At 42.4% G+C, this 24,605-nt stretch overlaps 2 protein-coding genes across 5 annotated transcripts; one reads left to right on the forward strand and one right to left on the reverse strand.

The window, feature by feature from the left end:
• Positions 1-288: 288 nt before the first annotated feature.
• LOC118422164 lies at positions 289-24,605 on the forward strand. Its single transcript, XM_035829680.1, has 17 exons — positions 289-419; positions 2,109-2,489; positions 2,860-2,925; positions 3,223-3,597; positions 4,141-4,230; positions 4,677-5,057; positions 5,496-5,576; positions 6,117-6,491; positions 7,019-7,084; positions 7,449-7,814; positions 7,931-7,972; positions 8,276-8,442; positions 9,079-9,188; positions 9,620-9,928; positions 10,355-10,517; positions 10,683-10,785; positions 23,449-24,605. Exons 1-17 carry the CDS (start codon positions 353-355, stop codon positions 23,622-23,624), a joined length of 3,318 nt encoding a protein of 1,105 aa, XP_035685573.1. The 5' UTR covers positions 289-352; the 3' UTR covers positions 23,625-24,605.
• Positions 10,881-22,398, reverse strand: LOC118422736 (probable N-acetyltransferase 16). 4 transcript variants are annotated; one of them, XM_035830463.1, is made up of 9 exons: positions 22,221-22,398; positions 21,666-21,917; positions 19,799-21,173; positions 18,969-19,151; positions 18,145-18,396; positions 15,595-17,695; positions 14,766-14,948; positions 12,963-13,220; positions 10,883-12,581 (listed from the first exon to the last, which is right to left on the reverse strand). In XM_035830463.1, the coding sequence occupies exons 6-9, from the start codon at positions 15,595-15,597 to the stop codon at positions 12,015-12,017; spliced, it is 1,011 nt and encodes a 336-aa protein (XP_035686356.1). In that variant the 5' UTR covers positions 15,598-17,695; positions 18,145-18,396; positions 18,969-19,151; positions 19,799-21,173; positions 21,666-21,917; positions 22,221-22,398; the 3' UTR covers positions 10,883-12,014. The 4 variants fall into 4 exon arrangements, 3 of the variants coding, with proteins under 3 accessions (XP_035686356.1, XP_035686357.1, XP_035686358.1); XR_004831954.1 differs by lacking the exon at positions 12,963-13,220 and having other exon boundaries at positions 10,881-12,581; XM_035830464.1 differs by lacking the exons at positions 18,969-19,151; positions 19,799-21,173; positions 21,666-21,917.

The following is a 24,605-nucleotide window of genomic DNA, read 5'->3' on the forward strand; positions in this document are numbered from 1 at the left end:
ATTTCGTGCAATTAACGTGCGATTATGCGTTGTTTAATTAGCTTGTGAAATTTAGATCATGCAAATTAGGACCTCCATGAGGAAATGTCATCATATGTTAGTGTGACGAGATGAGCATCCAATAATCGTCATCGACGTGGCCTCTATAAATCAGTAAACAAGAAGAGCCAGGTTCATCGGACGTCCCATTTCCACAGGATCTGGCGGAGGTTTGTGTTCTGTGCACCCTTGTTTTGTCCTCGACTTAATTTTGATCTGTAACCGCTGACAGTGCTGTTTCAACGACAGTGCTAGCGGGACCACCGTGTTCTCTCTCAGTCTGTTTTCTTGCTCCGCATATTTTGGTACAAACATGGCATTTATTATGCTGCAGGCGACGTCTCTGGTGATCTTGAGCCTCACATTGTGTGCCGTGTGTGGTAAGAATGGCCTTATTGTACAGTATTACTAGTACTGAATCTGTCACTGTGGAATATTGCGAAGGCTCGCATGTGGGCTGATTTGTTTGTAAATGGAAACTTCTGTTGGGTGCGTCAGATTTGCACGATTCTCATCAATTTTTTTTTCATATCTCATGTATGTCTGACTCATGTTGTTTATGAAACAACGGACTGACCTCTGCATTTCACATGAGTATTCTTCCCATGCCCCGTGTGTAGGGCTGCAAGGCCAAGGGGTAACTGGGTTCAAGGCTGGTCAAGGAAGCTTTCTCTGCCTTCACGAAAGAGTATAATTGAAAGTTTCTACTTAACCAGTGGCATTCGTGTATGTAGATTAATCAATTTCAACTCCTTTGTAGATATGTGTAGTCGTAGTAGACCTCCAGACCTCCCTGTACTTTTGTTGTGACTCTACTGAAGATTGTTGTTGTAAGCCATCACGAAATCACCGAAAGGGGAAGCCTCATGCATGGTACCACGTCTGGTACGCCTCCGTACATTTCAGCAAGGGTGCGCGGTCAATGACATTAGGTGGCAAGGACAGAGCAACATTGATACCTTTAGGGTCCTTTAGTGCACCGACCTAAGCGAGTCATATGGGAGACATCAGCTTGGCCATCTGGATCCAATTCCATGGATATGTGGATCTGACTTAAGACTTCGTTCCCAGGGATGGCTCAGCTCGGGCATGTTGTAAGGGATATGCCAGTGTCTTTCAGAAGGGACGTAAAACGGGGCGTCCCGGCCTAAAATGGAACCAACCGTTCCTATCTGGCATGACGAACTCTATGAGTTCTCTATGACATGACGTCAGTGGCACAGCATAGCTCAGTGCGACAGCGGGGGCAAAAGTTTCCTCTCTTCCTCTTAGATGTTTGTGTGGACCCCGTAAACCTTTCAGCACATGGCTGATTCAAATTCCATTCACCCAACAAGGACAGACCGTAAAGACAGACCCAGGAGGAACGGTTGGGAGAAACAGAGAGTTTCAGGAGAAAGTATTGGTTGGAAAAAACTGACCAAGTAGAGAAATGTTTAAGATTTGAGCAGGTTCCGTCATTGTAGTTTTCATTGCAGCTGCAGCTGACACTGATGATGATGTAATCTGTTCGTCATCTGTATCTGTATCTAAATATATATTATATAACCGGTATCACCACCCTTTGGCGTAATTACACACCAGCAGCTTGTTATATTAGACTTGACGACAAGTCACCTAACCTATGCATCTGTTTTAATCCTTGCACAAACGTTACGGAACAGTTGAGGAAGATGATTTTTACCTAAAATCCGGGGGTATTGTGACCTCCATGGAATATGAAAAGTTTTTGGCATGCATGTGTGTGTGTTTGCGGATTATAACTATATTACAATGATATTTTATATGTGGGTAGGTCTTTGGAAGATGAAGCTCAATTTAAGTTTGGGCCCCCTTGTGTGTGACCTTGATACTGCAGCAAAATAGGACTTAATCTGTGTATGATTAACGAGAAAAATCCATAATTATAATTTCTCTTTTATATGACACGTGACATGTGATTCATGGTAGGAGGAACATTTATAGATCTCATAATAGATTATGTAAATATGGAAATCATTTGAATACCTAATCATGGTATACGAGGTATCCGAAGTCTTGTTTTTATTGATATTTCCTCTCATTTATAGAACGGGAGGCGTCATATCTTTCCCAGTTTGCAGGATGGCATTACTACAAAGTACCCGTCACGGGAGAAATGACATCGACCAACGTGAAGGACACCTGTGAGGCAGCGGGGTACGTGACACCGTGTCCCGGGGACAGCGACTGTCCTCATTCCTCGTCCTCGTGCGTCGACACAGGCTTAGATAACTGTAGTGGACCGATGGATGACGTAGCCCGGGTCCTGTGTGGTAATAGCTCTCGCCCAGATACCTGTGACCAGCTGGACGGTGTGTACCAGTTCATGATCAACTGGAGGTCAGACGACGGCGCTTGTGGTGTGGAGTCAGGAAGTTGGTGCACCAGTGGCTCTGGGCGACAAGACAGATACGCCTTCTGCGCAAGAGGTGTTTTCTTGTGGTTTTTAGATCTTTTTACATGTATGTTTTTACATTGTAAATGTTTGGTGGAGGGATAGTTACTGTGACCGTTACATGATGTCCATCGTTTCCTGGTGGGTGGCAGCAGGGTAATGCTCTTAGGTGGGTAGGACAGATTCTCCATTAGTATTTTTTGTGTGGTGAGAATCTAAGGTCAGTTGATGATGTTCGCTATTGCCAGTTTCACCATGCCACCACCTTTCAAACCACAAGGTCAATTTGTTAATTGACCCACACATTCGGTACATATAGATAAATAATACGCTTATGGTACAAGACGCAAGGGCGCACATTGGTTTCAAATGCCTTTTCTTTGTTGTTTGTTTTTCCGTTGTAGACAGGAATGTTACAATTGCTGCACACATCGATGTAACCACAACCGTCACACCAAGAAAAGAGCCAAGTAAGTTAACAGTAATTGCAGGTCTCTGTAGTAATTGAAACTAAACATAATCAAACGTTAATTATGTAATCCAGGTAAATTTGCATGACTGATAAGAAAATTCTAGAATAGCTTTCTTTGTTAAGATAGTGCCAACCCATCAATTCAGCATACGTTGTTGTCAGGAAACAAGACAAAACATAGACTACTTAAAGTTTTTTTTATTGAACAAATGGTCAATCTGTGGCAGCTAGTTAACCTATCAATTGACACGACGTTAAAATGTTCATTTAATTTAGAAAGTCATTTTCTTTTCAGAACGAGAGTCGTCCTTTCTGGCTCTTTATAAGGGTTGGCGCTACTACAAAGTACCTGTAACCGGAGAGATGACATCGTCCAACGTGAAGGCTACCTGTGAGGCAGCGGGGTACGTGGCGCCGTGTCCAGGAGACAGCGAGTGTCGGTATTCCTCGTCCTCGTGTGTCGCCACAGGCTTGAAGGACTGTGGGTTGCCGATGAATGACGTATCCCAAGTCCTGTGTGGTACTACACCAGACGACTGTGCTCAGTTTGACGGTGTGTACCAGTTCACGGACAACTGGGAATCTGAGGATGACGCTTGTGGTGTGGAGTCGGGAGGTTGGTGCAAGGTTGGCACTGGGACAGAAGACCGTTATGCCTTCTGTGCCACAGGTATTTTGACATGTGTTTATGACAACTGCTCTATGTATATGTTTGCTACAGTGATTTCTCATTTCCCTTGGTAGTGCTCTGAGTTGGACAGGACAGGTTTTGTTTCCACAATTGTTTGTTAGGGAGTGTTCCATCGTCAGTGGCTGACATTCACTATTTTCAACTACATCAAAAGAAGTCTTCGGATCCTCTAAAAATGTAAACTGGCCCCCAAATCCACTGGAAAGCATGAAATTCTGATTGATCTGGGATACTATTGGGCGACACGTGGCCACATTCTTTGGAGACTAGAGCAGGCGAAAATCAATGCGTGCGTGGGTGGCATCCATAAAATTAAGTCAGTGTGGCCCAATAGAAAATAATCTATGAACAAACTGAAGTCAAGAGTCATGCTGTCTATTTTCAACACGTGTCATTTGTGCTGTGTACTGTTCAATTAGCCTGCCATTTTCTTTTTTACTCCTCACAAAGCTCTCCCCAAGTGCGTGTCGAAATTGTTTACATTGATTACAAATTCTTTGCTGTTTGTTGCTCTGTACACAGACCGGAATGTCACAACCATTGGCACTGCACCTCATAATGCAACCACAAGAGCACCTGATACAACTGGCGCACATGGTAAAGCAGAGTCGAGTAAGTAACCTTCAATTTAAGCTAAACTCGCATTGCTGGCAACAGAAAATCTATTTCTAAAAGAAGTACTCTATGTAACACATGATTGACGATGGCTTGCTGCGATTCTCTCTTAAGCTTCGTAAACCATGGCCTCTTGAATAAGATGACAAGACGCGTATGCTGTCGCCAGGAAACATGGCAACCTGTTCTATGTAATATAAGCAGCTGCTGTCGCGCCGAGTGCCTGCAAAGCTGGTGTGTCACGCTGATGTGCGGTTCTACCGGTTATATACGCACAGATGGCAAAACCTAAGAGTAAAATTTTAACTGAAGGACAATCTTTGCACCGTCGTCACGGAAGTGTTACAGTAGCTTGCTTTGGCAGCTGGCAACGGAAGAAGATAACACTCAAGTGTCATGTGGTGAACATCCAAATTATTTTCATTGATATCTTTCCTTTATAGAACTAGCGGTGTCATTTTTGGCTCTTTATAATGGATGGCACTACTACAAAGTACCCGTCACCGGTGCAATGACATCGGCCAACGTGAAAGCTACCTGTGAGGCAGCGGGGTACGTGACGCCGTGTCCCGGGGACAGCGAGTGTCGGTATTCCTCGTCCTCGTGCGTTGTCACAGGTCTGGAGGACTGTATAAGGCCGATGAATGATATATCAAAGGTCCTGTGTGAATCAGAATCGACACCGCATACTTGTGCTCAGCTTGACGGTGTGTACCAGTTCATGAACAACTGGAAATCCGATGATGACGCTTGTGGCGCAGAGTCAGGAAGATGGTGCATTGAAGGCTCTGAGCGACAAGACCGATACGCCTTCTGTGCAGAAGGTATTTTTGAAATGTGTTTAGTTAGGACAACTGCTCTACGTAAATGTTTGTTGCAGTGATTTCCCATTGGTTTCCCTTGTTGGTGGGTAGTGCTCTGAGTTGGACAGGACAGGTTTTGTTTTCTACCATGGTTTCTGGGGGAGTGTTCCAGGGTCAGTGGCTGACGTTCACTAAGAAGCCTCCGGACCCTATAAAATGTAAACTGACACCTAATTGGCCAATGACACTCCTTCTCCTCTCAATAGAAAATCACCCATTAACGAACAGATCTAGAAGTCAAGAGTTATGCTGTCTATTTTTAATCGCGTAGTATGTACTGTGTACTGGTCAAACTCTTCTATTTTCTTTCTACTCCACACAAAGCACCTCCCCCCGTGCGTGTCAATGTTCTTTTACATCACAAATACGTTTCTTTGCTGTTTGTTGCTATGTACACAGACCGGAATGTTACAACGATTGGTGTTGCCACTCATGATACAACCACAGCAGCCCCTGCGTCAACTATCGCCCATGAGTCGAGTAAGTGACCGAAATCCAGTTCTAAAAGAATTACTCTATGCTACATAGGAATATTCTGCTATGTTTGCAGTGACAATGAATTTGTTTTCTTTTTATATATTAAGATATTAATAATATCGATGTATGGCCAATGAACAAATTCAATACGTCAATATGCAATAATTATAAAGGACAAGGCTACCTGCTATTCTGTGTTTGTAAACCATGGCCTCTTGAATAGGATGAGAAGACGCGTCAACTCAGCATATGTTGTCGCCAGGAAACATGGCAACTCGTTCAGTTAATATCAACAACTCCTGCCGCGCCGCATGCCTATGAAGCTGGTGTGCCACGCCGATGTGCGGTTATACCGGCTCTATAGATACAGATGGCAAAACCTAAGAGTAAAATTTGAACTGAAGGACAATGCTAGCCTTGTACCAACGTCACGGAACTGTTACAGTATCTTGCTTTGGCAGCTGGCAACGGAAGAAGATAACTCTCAAGTGTCATGTGGTTAACATCCAAATTGTTTTTATTAATATCTTATTTCCTTTATAGAACGAAAGGTGTCATATCTGGCCCTTTACAAGGGATGGCACTACTACAAAGTACCCGTAACCGGAGAAATGACATCGTCCAACGTGAAGGCTACCTGTGAGGCAGCGGGGTACGTGGCACCGTGTCCCGGGGACAGCGAGTGTCGGTATTCCTCGTCCTCGTGTGTCGCCACAGGCTTGAAGGACTGTGGGTTGCCTATGAATGACGTATCCCAAGTCCTGTGTGGGAATAAACCAAACGACTGTGCTCAGTTTGACGGTGTGTACCAGTTCATGGACAACTGGGAATCTGAGGATGACGCTTGTGGTGTGGAGTCGGGAAGTTGGTGCGAGGTTGGCGCTGGGAAAGAAGACCGTTATGCCTTCTGTGCCAAAGGTATTTTGGAAAGTTATGATTGATACTCTTTGCTATGTTTGCAGTAGTGCTAATTTACAGCGACCGTTTCTGGATGTCCGTGGGCTTGCAAGTCAAGTGGCTGGAGTTATACTCCGAGATGGGTAGGAATCGTTTTATTTATCAAGATTTAAAGTAGCTTCTGTGGAGTTGCTCGGGGCCAGGTTCACCATTTCCAACTACACCGTCCGTCTTTGAAACCACAAAACCCCTGAAAGTGTCCATTTTCAATTCCTTACGACCTGTTTCCTTTTTAATGCTACAAAGCTTTTACGAGCCTCAATCAACTAATGATACTTTTCCCAATTGAGGATCATCCATGATAAAGTAAAAGTTCATTCTGTGTTTTACACGACTCGTGTACTATTCTATTGTTGTATACCGACCAAGGTCTTATTTTCCTCATTTTCTTTTCATCATTTACAAAAGTATCCTGTAGCATATAGCAAAATGGTAAGCATTAATTGCACTTATCTATTATTTGTTGTTTATTTGTTGTTCTGTCATAGATGTTGCAACCGATGTAGCAACAACACCACCACATGATACAACCGTCGGACACGATGAAGCGCCAAGTAAGTAACCATCAATTTTAAGTTAAATACATATGCATTGAAGGCCACAAAATTCCTATTCATGATAGAGGTATACAACGTAATACATGAGTATTGTTATTTGTTCAAGGGGTGGGGGATATTTTCCTTTTCAGTATTCTTTTTAATAGAAAGATATAATGATAGTTTTACTTCCAATCCGCTCGGCCTGGTGTCCTTAAAAAATGTTTACTGTTATCAGTAAGGGTTAAGAAATAATAAAATGCAAATCGAATATACATTACACCACACCCGTCATATGCTCGTTCAACATGTGTTGCGACTGAAGAAAAGGCGTGGCCGAACTAATGATATTCCCTGAACGAAACGCTTTGTCGTTTGGTAGGTAACTGCTGTGGTAACATACTGCGGCAGGCGACGGAAGTGGTTGATCAGTTCAGCAACTACCAGGTTCCAGACGGGTGGACCATGTGCTACATCGACGGGCGCGACACCGCGTACTACAGAATCCCTTGTCGGGACCTCATCCAGGGCATTCCCGGGTACGAGAATGCCGATCAACTGCTCGCAGGCGGAGGAAACTTCGGGTGCTGGCACGGGAACACCGGTGACACTCCTGGACCGGCGTTCGCAAAGAACAACGTGATCAAGAACAGCTGTAGGGATGGCGTCCAGCAGAACACCCTGCTGTCCTCGTGGAGCAAAGTGCAAACAACAACACTTGGAGTATGTATCAAGGGAATTACTTGTGGTAAGTACGGCATAGATAAGCCGGAAGGCACCTGCAACGTGGCATTAACTGCAGAGCTGTTGTTGCGTATGTGAATACATCTTAAATGATTGTATATACTTTCTTGCTTCATACAGACCAACGAATGAAAGCACCTGAGCCGTCAAAGGATATATCGGGTATGTTACTTCTTTTTTTTTGGGGGGGGGGGGGGGGGTGTCAAAATGTATTGCAAGTGCATTTCCCTGGTCGGAATGTTCTTTATTCCTTGAGTAAAAAGAATACATTTCATTTCGTTCAGGACTACGAGTATTACTCTGTATTTTGACAGGGCATTCCTTTCCATAGTGGGGGTGTCAAAACACCATTGAAAGTATCCCCATTTCAAACTAGTACAGTAACCCCCAGATAAATCTTACAGCTGCTAACTGGTTAACCCTCATAAACTAAACTGAACAGTATATGTCAATTTCCCACTGCAGCTTCTGTTAAATGCACCAATGACTACATGGAACTGTCCATTCCTGTGGATGAACTGACCGACATCACCCTGAACGACCTTCACTGGGAGCCTGATCAGAACTGTGGTGCCACAACTAACGGTACTCACTACCTTTTCCGTACAGGTCTGCACGAATGTGGGACTCAGGTACGTCTAGTTAGGGTAGTCCCCAAGTAGATGTGTCATTTGGCTCCTTTTTTCTGTCTTTCAGTACGTGTTGTTCTTTCAACCGATAACCTCATCGCACGTGTGATTGTAAGCAGCCTACAAAAGATATGGCATAGATTGGGAAAAAATGGTACTTGTACTCGCAGTCTTTTTCTGGGCTATTTGTAACTTTCTGTTAATCCTGCTCTCCCCCGCTGAAGCATAAGACGAAATGTCTCCAGCCATTCCCATCTTGGGCCATTCATCTAATCTCGTGCCAAGTCTTTTGTATTTTTTTTCATCTCTCCTTCGCATGTCCTTCTGCACGTCTCTAAATGCTTTCCTGCATTACGTATCTCTTGAGGATTCCATTCGAGGGCAACACATGTATATCTGTTTTTAATCATACGTAGAATGTGCCCTAGTCAGGAGTTTTATTTCCTACACGATGTTAGGGCTACGTGCACGTCTGTTGACTTTCTAGTTCGAGTTCTTTGCTCCCACTTTGAATTCTCCGTATTCAAAGCCCATGAGATGGCTCTCTATCCATTTCTAACTGCAACCTCTTTTCTTCTTTTCATCATTTATTTATTGTCTACGCACATTTTTGTCATCTTTTTTTCAACATGCCATCAGGTGACTTTTGACCCCAAGTACGTCATCTTCAGGAACAACATCAACATCATCGGTACTCCTACGACAAACAGTGTCATCGCCCGGGACGGAGATATCAGGATTACTTCAAAGTATTAGATAATTCTGATTTACAGGGCAAGCTTTACAGCTATAGCCTTGTATTTGTTTGCTTTTGCACAGCTGTTCTTGCATTTGCATTCTTATTCCTCCATGTAATAAAGAATCCCGAGTCTCCATAATTGTGGTTTACTTGTGAAATTCATGTTGAATAGAATGGTGCAAAGCTATACATATATTGAGTCTGTAATTTGATTCACTCAGTGTTGTGGTAAACAGTATAATAAAAAAGTCTACTCGTCCAGACTATTTTACATATGGTATTATAACTGCCCTCTGGCTACTAAGATGTGTTTGAAATAAAACATCATGAACCGCGTATCATTACCATGTAGATATCAATATAGTAATGTGGAAATTAGTATAGTGATGGTAACACACTCGTATATGAAGACAGAAAATTATTCATTTTCTCATTTACCAGATGCAAGTACGAGCGTCAGCAATGGGTGGACTCCACCTTCTTACCCATCCCTGGAGGCCACGGACTGAACATTACTGAAGAGGGGTTCGGGCAGCTTGAGGTCCGGCTCTCCATGTTCCCCACAAGTCAGTACCAGAGTCAGTACCGGGCCAACCAGTTCCCCATCCACATCAAACTGCGTCAGCGCGTCTACATGCAGCTAGAGGCTCAGGGTCACGGCAAGAAAGTATCTGTGCTGGCGCTGAACTGTAAGGCAACCATGTCACCTGAACCTAACGACACCCTGCAGTATCAACTCATCAACGACGGGTAGGCATGACACGACAGAAAGTACAGCGACTTTAAACTCTAACTAAAAATCTCTACTAATTCAACAACATAGGATAATAATAAAAACTCCATACAATCGGAGGTGGGGCTAAACATGAGTTTCACAATTTTTCTAATCACAAATCAATCTTTTATGTATTTACCTATCTTAGCATTAGAAGGGCTGTCGGATCTAAAGATATTGTCAAATCTACTTCTGGTACCGAGTATCGTAAAATCTGTAGAGTTTAGACATAGGAATGCGAATGACTTATTGTGCAACATTTCATACATAGGACACTCCATGACGAAATGAAATTCATTTCCAATTGAGACGTACAGCATAGTAAATACTCATGTCTTATTCTTTGGTCTGAAAGGCAACTTGAGAAAGATTTAACCTAGGATTTAACTTGTTTTCTCCAGTTGTGCTTCTGACCCAACCCTGGATATCTTCAGTATCGACGACCCCGGTAAGGAACGCTTTGGTTTTGAGGCGTTCCGCTTCATCCAGGAGGTGAAGACGGTGTACGTGCACTGTGAGGTGATGGTCTGTAACGCCGCTGATCCTGGGTCTCGCTGTGCAAAGGTTTGTTTTATAGTTAGTACTGTATACTGTGCAGATTCCTACCTTGAGGAACATGCCCAAACGTTTATCATCACAGATACGTTTTGTGTGGTCATTCTGGATAAAGTTCATATGTTGTTGTTTCGATATGACGTGACAAACATACTCTCCACATTGTATTTTCAGGGTTGTGTTTCGAGACGCAAAAGGACCGCAGGCGAGAAAATCGACATGATCGGTCGTCACGTGATCCGCATGGGGCCAATCATTGTAGACGATAGCGAAGCAGGTACACATTCATTTGCATTTTATTAAGTCTGCTTTTCAAATACCATTGGCGTTTTTACCCTTAAGCAAGTATACGTAATAGACCTACACACCGACAGATAGCCAACAAGGGAAATCATATTATTTTGTGTGCTCGTGATTTTGTTTTTAGCTAGCTCTCGGGGCAGTGAGGAGGTTGTTTAAGTTTCGTCTTAAAGCTGCTTTTGGAAGTTTGTTTTGAAAGAAAGCTCAAAAGGTTTCAGGGATCGTAATAACATTTAATATGAAGATAGGTAGATGCAAAGAAATCAGGACTCATTTGCATAATTCACAAGAAAATGCTAGAATATGTATAAATGTCATACTTTGAACAAATGCTGTTATTTGTGTTGATCAACTGATCCGATTTACCTAAAGGGGGCATCATTTGCATAAGCTACGAGAAAGATTCATAATACGTCAGTAGTAAATGTGTTAAACATTATTTGGTGGTAGTCGTGGAACTCTGTTGTTGTTACCGTTATTGTCGGTTCAGGATTGCACATAGAGTTGGTCCAAGTTCAGAGTATATATTTTTTTCCATTTTATTGAGAATCAACTAGCAGTATACAATGGTAGTCGCATGTCCACTGAATTGTGCTGATTTATCACAAAAATCAACTATGCATTCTGGTAGACTCCGAGTTACGATAACAAAAACACATACTGGTATCAATTAACTCACGAGAACGATATGTCCATTCGCCATTTGACTCATTATCAAGGAGTTTACTTAGTAGATTACTCATCTCAAAAATATATAGCGAAGTACATTCGAGAGTACAGCATCTTGTCTGAAGGTGCACCTTGTGAATAATTTAGTGGTACTAATTAATTACCTAATTCATTAGGCTGTTTCCGGTGATCGGTAAACTACTGATAGAACATTAGTATACTTGTTAAGTCGTTGTTACACTTGACCTTTTTACAAAGTTTTATGGCACTGTACTATTCTAAAATATAAAACTACAATAAAAGAGATCCCGAACTTACTTTTCCCCAATGTTTTGCCTATAATATTGTACAAAATTAGTACCTGGAATTTTCCCATGGTTCAAACGTTTCTATGCATTTTTATGCCATGTACACTTGTATTTGGTATTCAGAGTGTTTTAGGCGTAGCTAAGGATACATGTAACTTGAGAAAGTTTACTTTTTATATAATCCAACCAAATTTAAACCTCTTGCATTTTGTGAACTACGTTTGGGTCTTCAGTATTTGGCCTTAGGAATAGGTTGTCCCATATCTACATCATCAGTCTTAAGCTTATAATGATGGTATGTATGGTCATGTGGAAGGTGTTTGAAATGCAAATACTGAACGCAAAAAGTCATAACTACATCCTTTAACTTCTTTTCAGTCACCACAACACAGAAGGTTATCATGCCTGTATACTGACTACAGGCGTTCTTCACGTGGGTTATGATGTGAGCCTTACATAAAGCCTCGTCCTTACAGTGTATGTCTATGTGATACACCCTGCCCCGGGGAGTCATGTAACTCCCGCCGAAACTAAGACTCTTGGCGGCCGGTACATTCGAGTCGACAAGGATGTAGCAGCCCGCTTCTACTAACTTCTTCATGTTGGGTTCAGAAAGTTTGTACGGGTCCCAGTCAACAAGCAACAAGCCTCCAGAAAGCACGGTAGCCGAGAAGGCCGGCGGAAGCAGGCGGTGGATGTCTGCAGGTCGGTAGGGTACGAGGGCCGGGAGGCACATCTGGGCGTCTGTCAGCCGGTCCTTCCTGGGGGTTGCGTCCCAGCAAAAGTACATGACATTCTAAAGAGACAAAGTAGAAATTGCTGACGTAATACTCGAGATGAATGTGATTTCAGATTAGGCCAGTCATGTTTCTATCTTTTCAGTGTGGTATTGTGTTAAGCACTGACCGGGTGGTATAACAGTGTAAGGTTGTGCAATACACTGACTGGGATATTACATTGTGGGATTGTGCTATACACTGACTGGGGTATTACAGTAGTCACGGGATTGTGCTATACACTGATTATGCTAAACATGCCATACAATACTTACAATAACATATTTGGTCCTGTAGGGCGCATCGCGCCACTCTAGTCCCAGAAGCACAGTAGTCACTGAGTGGGATATAACAGAGTGGAATTCTGCTAAACAGCTTTATAGGCCATACAAATCACTTACAATTACAGATTTGGTCTTGAAGGGCAGGTCGTACGCGTTGTCCAGACGTTTGAGGTCTTGTCGCTCTGTGTCTCTCAGTACATGCACTACTTTGGGATGTCGCCCCGACATTTCTAGAAACTTTGCCAAGTGACGAACTCTCATGGCAGCTATAAACGTTCTTGAAAATCTCCTGCCTTGCATTTTCTTCGCCATGCGCATGGTTTTAGCAACCCAGCTTTCTCCGCCATCCCGCAAAAAGTGCACATCGAGGAAGACCTATTAAAGGGAAAAATAACTAGAAAGGCCGACATTTGCTTGGGAGCAAATACAGCATATTGCAATCCATCTTCATACGTATGTCAAAATGTACTGTTCCATATCAACCTTTTGCAGGAGTTGACCTGTCCTAAAACATCATCCCGCTCCAAACTTTATTTTACCCCCCCATACAAGAATGGACTCTTCCAGAACACCCCTATCTATGCAAAATGGACTGGTCTATGTGGCCCATTTTCCATTAATAGTGCTAAAGCTACCCCAATACCAAATTCCAGATCAGTTGGCTTTTTCATGACACAGGAAGCAAAAATATACATTTTTGATCAAAAATGGCAAAAAAATCCCAAATTTAAGAATTTTCAATAGGTGTGAATTGAACCCTGTGCCCACATACCGTACGCACCTTCATACCAAATCTACGACCATTTGGTTTTCATACATAGGCACAGGAGCCAAAACTTAACATTTTTAGTCTATAAAAGACAAAAATCCCAAAATTCAACAGTTTAAAGTAATGAATGCCCAAAGTGAAAATGAAGTACTGTGGGCACTTGCCAGTCACACCTTCATGCCGAAATTCAGGTGATTAGGTTTCCATACAAGGTTGTAGGAGCCAATTATACACATTTTTAGTCAGAAATGGCCAAAACCCCCAAAATAACTCATTTTTAAAGTGACCTATGAAGAAAGTGTTGATAGAGGTCTGTGCTCATATGTCCAATGCACCTATGTACTAGCCTCTACCAGGCTTCGTGGTACAGTGTGGTTTGGAGAATGTCCCTACTCGGCCGGCTGACTCCCCTAGCGTACTGTATTTACTCTATTTGACCAATTTCTACAATTAGACCACCAAACCACGAAGCCAGGTAGAGGCTACCTATGTACCGAATTTTCAGGTTATTAGGTTGTAATACCAGGGCACAGGGGCCCAAAATATATATATTTGGTCTAAAAATGACCAAAAACCCTAAATATTATAATTTCTAAGGCCTCTATCAAAAAAGTGGATAAAGAGCCCCGGGGTATTTGCTATCTTTACCTTCATGCCAAATTTCTGGTCAAAGTTCAGGTCATTTGGCCCCAAAATGAAAAAAAGTTGAATGCATTTGAAAGTTTGGCAGGAGAAGAAGAAGAGGGGGAGACCGAGCAAAAAACAATATACATGTATTGCAAATCCATACTGTAGTATGGATTGCAATATAAGAATAGTTATATAGAATGTTCCGTTCGGTATCAAAACCTATGTGTAATGATTCACAACACCATACTGTCCAGGTTTTTTTTCTATTTGGTCTTGGACAATGAAAATGTGGCACTGCACTCAAATTTGTAACTTATACTAACAGTGCTCGCCAGTTTGTTGACAGGCTTCGCAATAAGGTATTAGTAAGACATTTCAATCTAAGTTCACGTTATAATTTTGTAGGTTGTTATTTCAGTCTTTGCTTGCAGTTCGTCCTGTCAACATTCGTGTCAACTTTCTGAAAAAAGTTTTTATCTTTGCCACCCCCTCCCCCCCAATGTTACTTATGCACATTTTACCACTTCCCCATCGAGCTCCACCAGGAGAAACACCGTATCGGGATCGTCCACAAAACCGTGAAACTTGGCCGGCAGGTAGTCAAACCCGTCCCGAAAGGTGTCAGGAGACGCCATGGTCATAACGGCCTGGTAGTCGTCGTGAGTCGCCTCTCTCACAGTCATCCGGGATAACAGGTCTTCGTCCTAAAACAGAAGCAGGATAGCTTCAGAACTACTGATCTAGAGTTCCGCGACCCCGTACTTATTACATATATCACAATGTATCAACTCCATATCTCATGACGTTAGAATTCGATCTTAGTTACATATATTAAAAAATGGGAAGTTCTCAGAATTTACCGCAAATGTGTTATTAATGTCTATCATCAATGATACAAATGGGATTGTTATTCACATGACTTATAGTGAGTAATGATATAAAGGAACGATCCCCTTCTGTTTCAATAGTTTGCCAAGGGTTCAAGGATTCGGAATTTGACCTGGGGTGTCCTTGCCTGTTTGTACGGCAATTTTTGAATTAACGACAGTGGTTCAAATAACTGACACAGGCCCATAAAGATTTCAACAGCCCAATTAGTCAATGCTATACTTTATGAGAAGGGCATTTGTCACTATTGTACTAGTACGTGGTTGAAGACACTGTTATTTACTGAGAGGAGAGGTGACCTTGGCGCAAGCTGATTAGGAAATGACGTACCCTGCAGCTGGTTGAAAGGTGGCGTGTTTGGATAGTTAGGTTCATTACGTCCTTTCACGGCCTACTGGAAGGATTTGTTAAAACAGCCAGCTAGTGCATGAAAAGCAAAAGGTCCAGATGTTGAGAACTTACCATTGCTCACGGAACAGATCAAAATCGTGCACAACGAGTGACCTCAAGCTGCAGGGGCGGCACGTTTATATAGTGGTGGCGTCAATACGTGTTTCAAGTTCAAAGGTTGTTTCCGGTTCCCTTAATGGTCTTACACTGAGTTGGAAGGGCTGCTAGGAGCGCGATTCATACATAGGTCATATTTCCAAACCGGTCCCGGCTGGGATGTTTTTGGAAACGAAATATGAAAATGTCGATCACTGATCATACAGAAATTCTCGTGACTACTTTTATTACGTTCTGTGCGTTTCGTTATCTCTCTTTAATAGATTGCATACATGCACATTGGGCAGCAAGTTTCTATTTCGTATTTACCTTAACCGACAAGTTTATGTTTTCTGTGCCGTTTCTGTGTCTGTGAACATTATAGCTCGAGACGATGTAGAGGGATATCATTCTACATTTGTATTTTGGTATTTTGTATGCTTGTGATGTTGTTTAGTATTAAATAGCTCTTCGGGCAAAGAGGAAGCTGTTTGAGTTTTGTCCTATAGCTGCTTTTTTGTATTAAAACTAAAAGGAACCGAGTTCAAAAAGGTTTGACGGATCGTTGTTTTTTAAATATGAAGATAGACAGGTTAAGTGATACTTGACATCATAAATAATGCTTGAAATATCAAAATTTTATAACGACGCTAAGGCCCATGCTAAGACATGTTGCATTCAAACGTGTAACATATGTTCTGAGTAAGACAGAAGAGGAGCATCAACGCGTATAAATAAAGTTAAAGAAGACCTTATGTGCATAATCAATATAGGAGAAAGCAGAATAGTTCCATAGTGGTAAATAATGGGTATTTCGTAATTCCGGCCTTTAAAAGTTAAGTGAAGTTAGTTGAACGATAAATGCAAATAAGGGAAATCAAGATCTGATTTTCATAATTTACATGGAAATGCTAGCAAAAATACTAGCTTTAAACTTTTGTTGTAAATGTAAAACTTTCTCACTTTTAACATATTCTGTTATTTCGGGTTGATCAACTGATCTAATTTCTATAAAGGAGGACACATTTGCATAAGCTACAAGAAGGATTCATAATACATCAGTCGTAAATGTTTTTCAACATGTAGTGGTTGTCGCGGAACTCTCTTGTTGTTGCTGTTGTTGTTGTTGTCGGTTCAGGATTGTACATTTTTAATCCCTGCTAATTACACCAGAAACGATACTTGACCGGCTGGAGTTCGTCAGAGGTCAGAGTTTATCAATGAGAATTTCAAATATGTTTCGTGGTACATTCGAGAGTACAGCATCTTGTCTCAAAGGCGCACCTCAGGCCTTAAGGCTGTTGCTTGTGATCCACAGAACGGTTAACTACTGACATGGAGAACACTAGTGTACTTGTACAGTCATAGCCACACTTGACCTTTTTAGAAAGTTTTTAAGTATTGTGCTGTTCAGAAAATATAAAGCTACATTCAAAGACATCCCGAAATTACTTTATTCCTGTGTTTTGCCTACAATTGTAGTAATTACCTAGAATTTTGGATTATGTCCTCAGTATTTGGCCTTAGAAACAGGTTTTGCCATCCAGAAATTTTCAAAATCAAGCTCGTCATGAGTATAAGCATGGTCATGGGGAAGGTGTTTGAAATGCAGATACTGGACGCAAAAAGTCACCACTACATCCTTTAACTCCTTTTCAGTCACCATAACACAGAAGGTTATCATGCCTGTAAACAGACTACATGCGTTCTTCACGTGGTTTGTGATGTGAGCCTTACATAAAGCCTCGTCCTTACAGTGTATATCTATGTGATACACCCTGCCCCGGGGAGTCATGTAACTCCCGCCGAAACTAAGACTCTTGGCGGCCGGTACATTCGAGTCGACAAGGATGTAGCAGCCCGCTTCTACTAATTTCTTCATGTTGGGTTCAGAAAGTTTGTACGGGTCCCAGTCAACAAATACAGTGCTCTCAGAAAGTACGGCAGCCGAGAAGGCAGGCGGCAGCAGGCGATGGATCTCATTGGGCTGGTAGGGTACGAGGGCCGGGAGAGACATCTGGGCGTCAGACAGCTGGTCCTTAATGGGTGTTGCGTCCCAGCAAAAATACATGATATTCTAAAAAGACAAAGTGAAAATTGCTGATGTCGATATTCCAGATGGAATGTGATTTAAGAATAGGCCATTCATCGAAATAAAAAACAAATAAGCAATCAAACAAACACTGTCTATATATCGGGACGGGCTCTGAAATCGTGATCACTCCGGATATGCTACTCGGAAAGTTTCAAACCGATGCCCCTTCGGATACTACGGGTCGCCCCGCAGGATACTGCGGTCTTTTTCTTTACTTTCGGAAGGGACCAGCGATCGATTCTATCAATGTTTTCGAGATTAGATTATGGTTAAAATCGGGCATTTTTGTCGCTGGGGTTGGAGCTGATTTTAAGTTCAAATCAAAAATCTACTGGGGCCCACTCTAGCCTCAGAAGCACAGTAGTCACTGAGTGGGGTATAGCAGAGTAGAATTCTGCTAAACAGCTTTATAGGCCATACAATTCACTTACAATTACAGATTTGGTCTTGAAGGGCAGGTCGTTGTCTAGACGTTTGAGGTCGTGTCGCTCTGTGTCTCTCAGTACATGTAGTGTTTTGGGTGGTCTCCCTGATATTTCAATAAATTTTGCAACAGAACGAATTCTCGTGGCTGATGTGAATGTTTTTGAAAATCCCCTGCCTTGCAATGTTTTGGCCATGCGCATGGTTCTAGGAGCAAAGCTTTCTCCGCCATCCCGCAAAACCTGCACATCGAGGAAGACCTATTAAAGGGGAACATAAAAATAATTGGATGGAATGTTCCGTTCCGTATTCGGTATGTTTACTGATTCATAACACCATATTCTTCAGTTTGTTGGCAGACTTTGCAATAAGATTTTACCAAGACATTTCAATCTGTCATTTTTACGTCATAATTTTCTAGGTTGTTAGCTCAAGCAGCCTTTGCTTCCACTTCTTCTTGTCAACGTTCGTTTCAATTTTCGTAAAAACGTTTTTATGAGGATTGTATCTATTAGTGAGAAAATGTGATAGCACCCGTCTATCCCATTACTTCACTAGTCAGAGAAAATAATGATAGCGCCCCTCTATAACGTTATTACACTAGCCTATCAAAACACAGTCCAAATTTGTGTCTAATAGAGAAAAAAATGTCATAGGATCCCTCTGTCACTAGTATATAGACAATTATGGAAACAACCGTTCAAAAACACAACTTTCCCCACAATTTCCCACGCTTTCTATCTTAAATTACTATTCATGGCTTAATAAATGTGTTAAATAATCAGGTCTGTCTTATCACCCCCCCCACAAATGTTACTTATGCATATTTTACCACTTCCCCATCGAGCTCCACCAGGAGAAACACGGTATCGGGATCGTCCACAAAACCGTGAAACTTGGCCGGCAGGTAGTCAAAACCGTCCCGAAAGGTGTCCAGAGACGCCATGGTCATAACGGCCTGGTAGTCTTCGTGAGTCGCCTCTCTCACAGTCATCCGGGATAACAGGTCTTCGTCCTAAAACAGAAGCAAGACAGCTTCAGAACTAGATCTAGACTTCTTTACTTACCACATGCTTCTACGACCCCATACTTATTACATATATTACATTGTATCAAATCCATATCTAATGACGCTAGAATTCGATCTTAGTTACATATATTACAAATAGGAAGTTCTCATAATTTACCGCAAATGTGTCTATTATCAATGATACAAATGGGATTGTTATTCACATGACTTATAGTGAGTAATGATATAAAGAAACGATCCCCTTCTGTTTCAATAGTTTTGCAAGGCCAAGGGTTCGGAATTTGACCTGGGGTGTCCTTGCCCGTTTACACGGAAATTTTTGACTTAACGACAGTGGTTCAAATAACCTTAACAGACCCATAAAGATTTCAACAGCCCAACTAGTCAATGCTATACTTTATGAGAAGGGCATTTGTCACTATTGTACTAGTACGTGGGTCGAAGACGCTGTTGTTTACTGAGAGGAGAGGTGACCTCAGCGCCAGCTGATTTGGAAATGACGTACCCCTGGTTGAAAAGTGGCGTGTTTGGATAGTTAGGTTCATTACGTCCTTTCACGGCCTACTGCAAGGATTTGTTAAAACAGCCAGCTAGTGCGTGAAAAGCAAAAGTTCCAGATGTTGAGAACTTACCATTGCTGACGGAACACATCAAAATCGTGCACGACGAGTGACCTCAAGTTGTAGGGGCGGTATGTTTATATAGCTGAGGTGTGTTGCAAGTTCAAAGGTTGTTTCCGGTTCCCTTAATAGCCTTGCACTGAGCTGGAAGGGCCGCTACGAGCGCGATTTATGCATAGGTCATATTTCCAAGCCGGTCCCGGCTGGGATGTTTTTGGAAACGAAATGTAAAACTGGATCACGGAACATACAGAACGTATTCTCGTGACTACTTTTATTACGTTCTGTACGTTTCGTTATCCCTCTTAGATTGTATCTGCACAGTAGCAAGTTTGTATCTGGTATTTACCTTTACCGACATCTTTTCTGTGCCGTTTCTGTGTCTGTGAACATTATAGCTCGAGACGATGTAGAGGGATATCAAACTATTTTGGGATTTTGTATGCTCGTGATGTTGTTTAGTGTTAGATAGCTCTTGGGCAGAGAGGAAGTTGTTTGGGTTTCGAAGTAAATAAAGACCTAATGTACATATAATCAATATAAGAGAAAGCAGTATAATACCATAGTGGTAAGTATAGAATACGACACGGTGTATTTCGTATCACCCGAGGTACCAGTCAGACCGCGGGTAGGATCGCCCGTTTCCACGCATCTTTATATCATATACACATGTATGTGTATTCATAGTGTTTCAGTGGGCGTATCTAAGGATACATGCAACTCGACAAATTCTACAGTCGCCGGCCTAAGTTTACTCTTAGTATAATCCAACCAAATTTAAACCTCTTGCAATTTGTGCACTACGTTTGTAAACGGTAATGTCCTCAGTATTTTGCCTTAGGAGCAGGTTCTGCCATCTCTAAATCATCAGTGTCAATGTCGTAATGAATGTATTCATGGTCATGGGGAAGGTGTTTGAAATGCAGATACTGGACGCAAAAAGTCATCACTACGTCCTTTAACATCTTGTCAATCAACACAACACAGAAGGTTATCATGCCTGTATACCGGCTTAAGGCGTTCTTCATGTGGGTTATGATGTGAGCCTTACATAAAGCCTCGTCCTCACAGTGTCTATGTGATACACCCTGCCCCGGGGAGTCATGTAACTCCCGCCGAAACTAAGACTATTGGCGGCCGGTTCGGTTGAGTCGACAAGGATGTAGCATCCCGCTTCTACTAGCTTCTTCATGTTGGGTTCAGAAAGTTTGTACGGATCCCAGTCTACAAGCACGGTACCCTCAGACAGTATGGCAGCCGAGAAGGCCGGCGGCAGCAGGCATTGTATGTCGGAAGGCTGGTAGGGTACGAGGGCCGGGAGGGACGTCTGGTTGTCAGTCAGCCCGTCCTTCATGGGGGTTGCGTCCCAGCAAAAGTACATGATATTCTAGAGAGACAAAGTAGAAATTGCGGAAGTCAATTCTCTAAATGGAATGTGATTTCAGATTGGGCTATTCAGGTTTCTATCTTATCGGTTTCTTGGGACGGTCACCGAAATAAAAACCAGACGGTCAACGAAATAAGAAACAAACAAACAAACAAACCCCTGCTTGGCTGTGAAATCGTGGCCACCACGGATTCTACAGTCATGCTACTCGGAAAGGTTTAAAACCGACGCCCCGCCTGGTCCTCGGGGTTCCCCCGCCGGATATTATGTTTGTTTTTTATTGCTTTCCGACGGGACCAGGGATCGATCCTATCAAAGTTATCAAGATTCTATTACGGTTGAAACCGTATTTTTTCCCCCTAGGATTGGAGCTGGTTTTAAGTCCGCATCAAAATCAACCGGGGCACATTGGAGCCCCAGAAGCACAGTAGTCACTGACTGGGGTATAACTGTGTAGGATTGTGGTAAAAAGCTAGGCCATACAATACTTACAATCACAGATTTGGTCCTAAGGGGCAGGTCGCTGTCTAGCCGCTTGAGGTCGTGTCGCTCCGTGTCTCTCAGTACATGTAGTTTTTTTGGTTGTTGCCCCGACATTTCAATAAACTTTGCAAAATGACGAACTCGCATGGCTGCCCTGAATGTTTTTGCAAATCTCCTGCCTAGCATTTTTGGGGACATACGTATTGTTTTAGCAACACAGCTTTCTCCTTCATCCCGCAAAAACTGCACATCGAGGAAGACCTATTAATGGGGGAAAATAAAAAAAAGTTGGATAGAATGTTCCCTTCGGTATCAAAGCCTATGCCTAATGATTCATAACACCATACTCGTCAGTTTGTTGGCAGGCATTGAAATAAGGTATGAGTAAGACATCTCAATCTAATTTCACGTGATAATTTTCTACGTTGGTAGTTCATACAGCCTTTTCTTTTTCTTTTTCCTGTTAACATTCATTTCAACTTTCCGAAAAACTTTTTACATCTTTCGCACCCGGTACCCCCCCCCCCCCCACACACACACAAATATGACTTGTGCACATTTTACCACTTCCCCATCGAGCTCCACCAGGAGAAACACCGTATCGGGATCGTCCACAAAACCGTGAAACTTGGCCAGCAGGTAGTCAAACCCGTCCCGAAAGGTGTCCGGAGACGCCATGTTCATAACGGCCTGGTAGTCGTCGTGAGTCGCCTCTCTCACCGTCATCCGGGAGAGCAGGTCTTCGTCCTAAAACAGAAGAAAGACAGCTTCAGAACTAAAATTTAAAGCCAACGATCCCATACCTATTACACATAGTACATTGTATCAATTACATATCTAATGACGCTAGAATTCGATCTTAGTTACATATGTTACAAATATGAAGTTTCCATAATATACCACAATGATGTTATTAATGTCTATCATCAATGAATGATACAATGATACAAATGGGGTTCTTATTTATATGATTGATAGGTGAGTACTGAAATGAATAAACGAGCTCGAGTCCCTTCTGTTTCAATAGTTTGCAAAAGGTTCAGAGATTCGGACTCTGACCCGAGAAGATCCGATGCCTGTTTGTATGACACTTTTGACTTATTAGTGACAGTGGTCAAATAACCGACACTGACCCCTTCAACAGCCCAAGACACGACTGGACATACTTTATGAGCAGGGCATGTGCATTTGTCGCTATTGTAAATGGACCAAAGGCACTGCTGTTTACTGAGAGGAGAGGTCACGTTACAGTAACTCCATTTATAATGACGTACCCCCGGTTTAAATATGGTTAGGTAAGTTCATTACGTCATTTCAGGTCCTACTGCAAGGACGTCTTGCTCTACAGCTATCTGATACGGGAAAAGCAAAAGGTCCAGATGATAAGAACTTACCATTGCTAACGGAGCAGATCAAAATTGTGTGCACGAGTGGCCACAAGCTGTAGGGGCGATATGTTTATATAGTGTAGCAGTTAATAAGTGTTTCAACTTTCAAGTTCAAAGGCAATATGTGGTTCTATAGTTCAAAGGTTGTTAAGCTCGCGTTACGCAATCTCTGGTTTGCCTGTACTGTGTTGGGAGGACCGCTAGTGTCTGAATACAGAAATTCTCATGACTGATTTATTATGTTTTGTGTGTTTTGTTGTCTCTCAGATTGTTCTTGTCGTTCCCGAAAGCTGACGAAGTGAGCATTTTAAGTCTTATATTATGCAAATAAGGGAATTTACACATATACTTATGATACTGCTTGGCGAAATTGGGGTCGTTAAAGTTCTCTTTATCTTTTTAAGCTGAAAGCAACCCGCGGGATCGCCGCAGTGCAGCCTGGTCCCTGCTGGCTGCCGGAGGAGGTCTGATGGCGCTCGCCCTTGTCGTGCTGGGCGCGGCCATCGTGCTGAAGCGGTCCCGCCGTGAGGAGTGGGCCTACCAGGGGCTGACTCACGTGGACGAGGAGGGGGAGGAGTAGAGCGGGACTACAGACTAGCGGGGCTGACTTACGTGGGCTAGGAGGGGGAGGAGTAGAGCGGGACTACAGGCTAGCGGGGCTGACTTGCGTGGAGGGGGAGGAGTAGGGAGGGACTAGAGGCTAGCGAGGCTGACTCACGTGGAGGAGGAGGGGAAGAGTAGAGCAAGACAACATAACAGGCTAGCGAGGCTGACGTCATGTTTAACCCCATTACATCAAGATGTAGTTTGTGGTTTGAAAATATATCATCATGTCACTTCGATTTACATATACATACTTATTCATTAGCAAAACTGACAAAGTACATAAAACAGACGCATACGTTGCTGATATTGAGAGTCTACAAGTAGGGACAGACATATACATATACACATACATAGGAGTAGCTACCAGCATGGCCGACAATGATTACGCCATAGTGACGTGAGTAGAAACACCTTATATAGAAAATGATATTCCTGGAATCGATTACAGAATTCAAAGGAACGCCAATCAAAAAACAATTACACCGAAAAGGGTACTGTATGATGTGTCAAAACCTTTAACCTATAGGTATGTGAGCAAATGTACGTTGTACATACTTGGTACTTTTTAAAGATCTATTCCAATGCCTTACAAAGTTTCCTTTTCTGCATTGTAACATGTGTGATATGCCTTGTAATATTCCATTGTGAGGGGTGCGTAATAGCGTGACCTATGACTATGACTTGCGACAGACTCTTAGAGCATAATAGGGAGACTAAATTTTCCCCACAACAAAGGAAATGTCATCTTAACAATGGATTCTGCAAGGATGAAACGACCATCGGCCATTTAGACTCTGGAGTTCATCAGTTGATTTATTTGGAAATGACAAGTTAATTGTTAACTCAAGGTAACAGAGGAGTGTTGTATTGTATGCACTGTATGCATGTATTGGGGAATACATTGGATCGAGTTGGAATACATATGAATAAATGTCGCAATGACATCCTTATCATA

This window comes from Branchiostoma floridae, chromosome 9 (assembly GCF_000003815.2).
Source record: "Branchiostoma floridae strain S238N-H82 chromosome 9, Bfl_VNyyK, whole genome shotgun sequence".
Classification (NCBI taxonomy): domain Eukaryota; kingdom Metazoa; phylum Chordata; class Leptocardii; order Amphioxiformes; family Branchiostomatidae; genus Branchiostoma; species Branchiostoma floridae.

Bases quoted from the DNA above. Each gene is read 5' to 3' on its own strand.
- LOC118422164 (XM_035829680.1), top strand. From the start codon at position 353: ATGGCATTTATTATGCTGCAGGCGACGTCTCTGGTGATCTTGAGCCTC. The intron at 7,815-7,930 runs GTAAGTACGGCA...TGCTTCATACAG, and splicing joins TATCAAGGGAATTACTTGTG to ACCAACGAATGAAAGCACCT. The intron at 8,443-9,078 runs GTACGTCTAGTT...ACATGCCATCAG, and splicing joins TGCACGAATGTGGGACTCAG to GTGACTTTTGACCCCAAGTA.
- LOC118422736 (XM_035830464.1), bottom strand. The intron at 13,221-14,765 runs GTAAAATGTGCA...TCCCTTTAATAG, and splicing joins TGGAGCTCGATGGGGAAGTG to GTCTTCCTCGATGTGCACTT. The intron at 12,582-12,962 runs GTAAGTGATTTG...TTGTCTCTTTAG, and splicing joins TCAAGACCAAATCTGTAATT to AATGTCATGTACTTTTGCTG.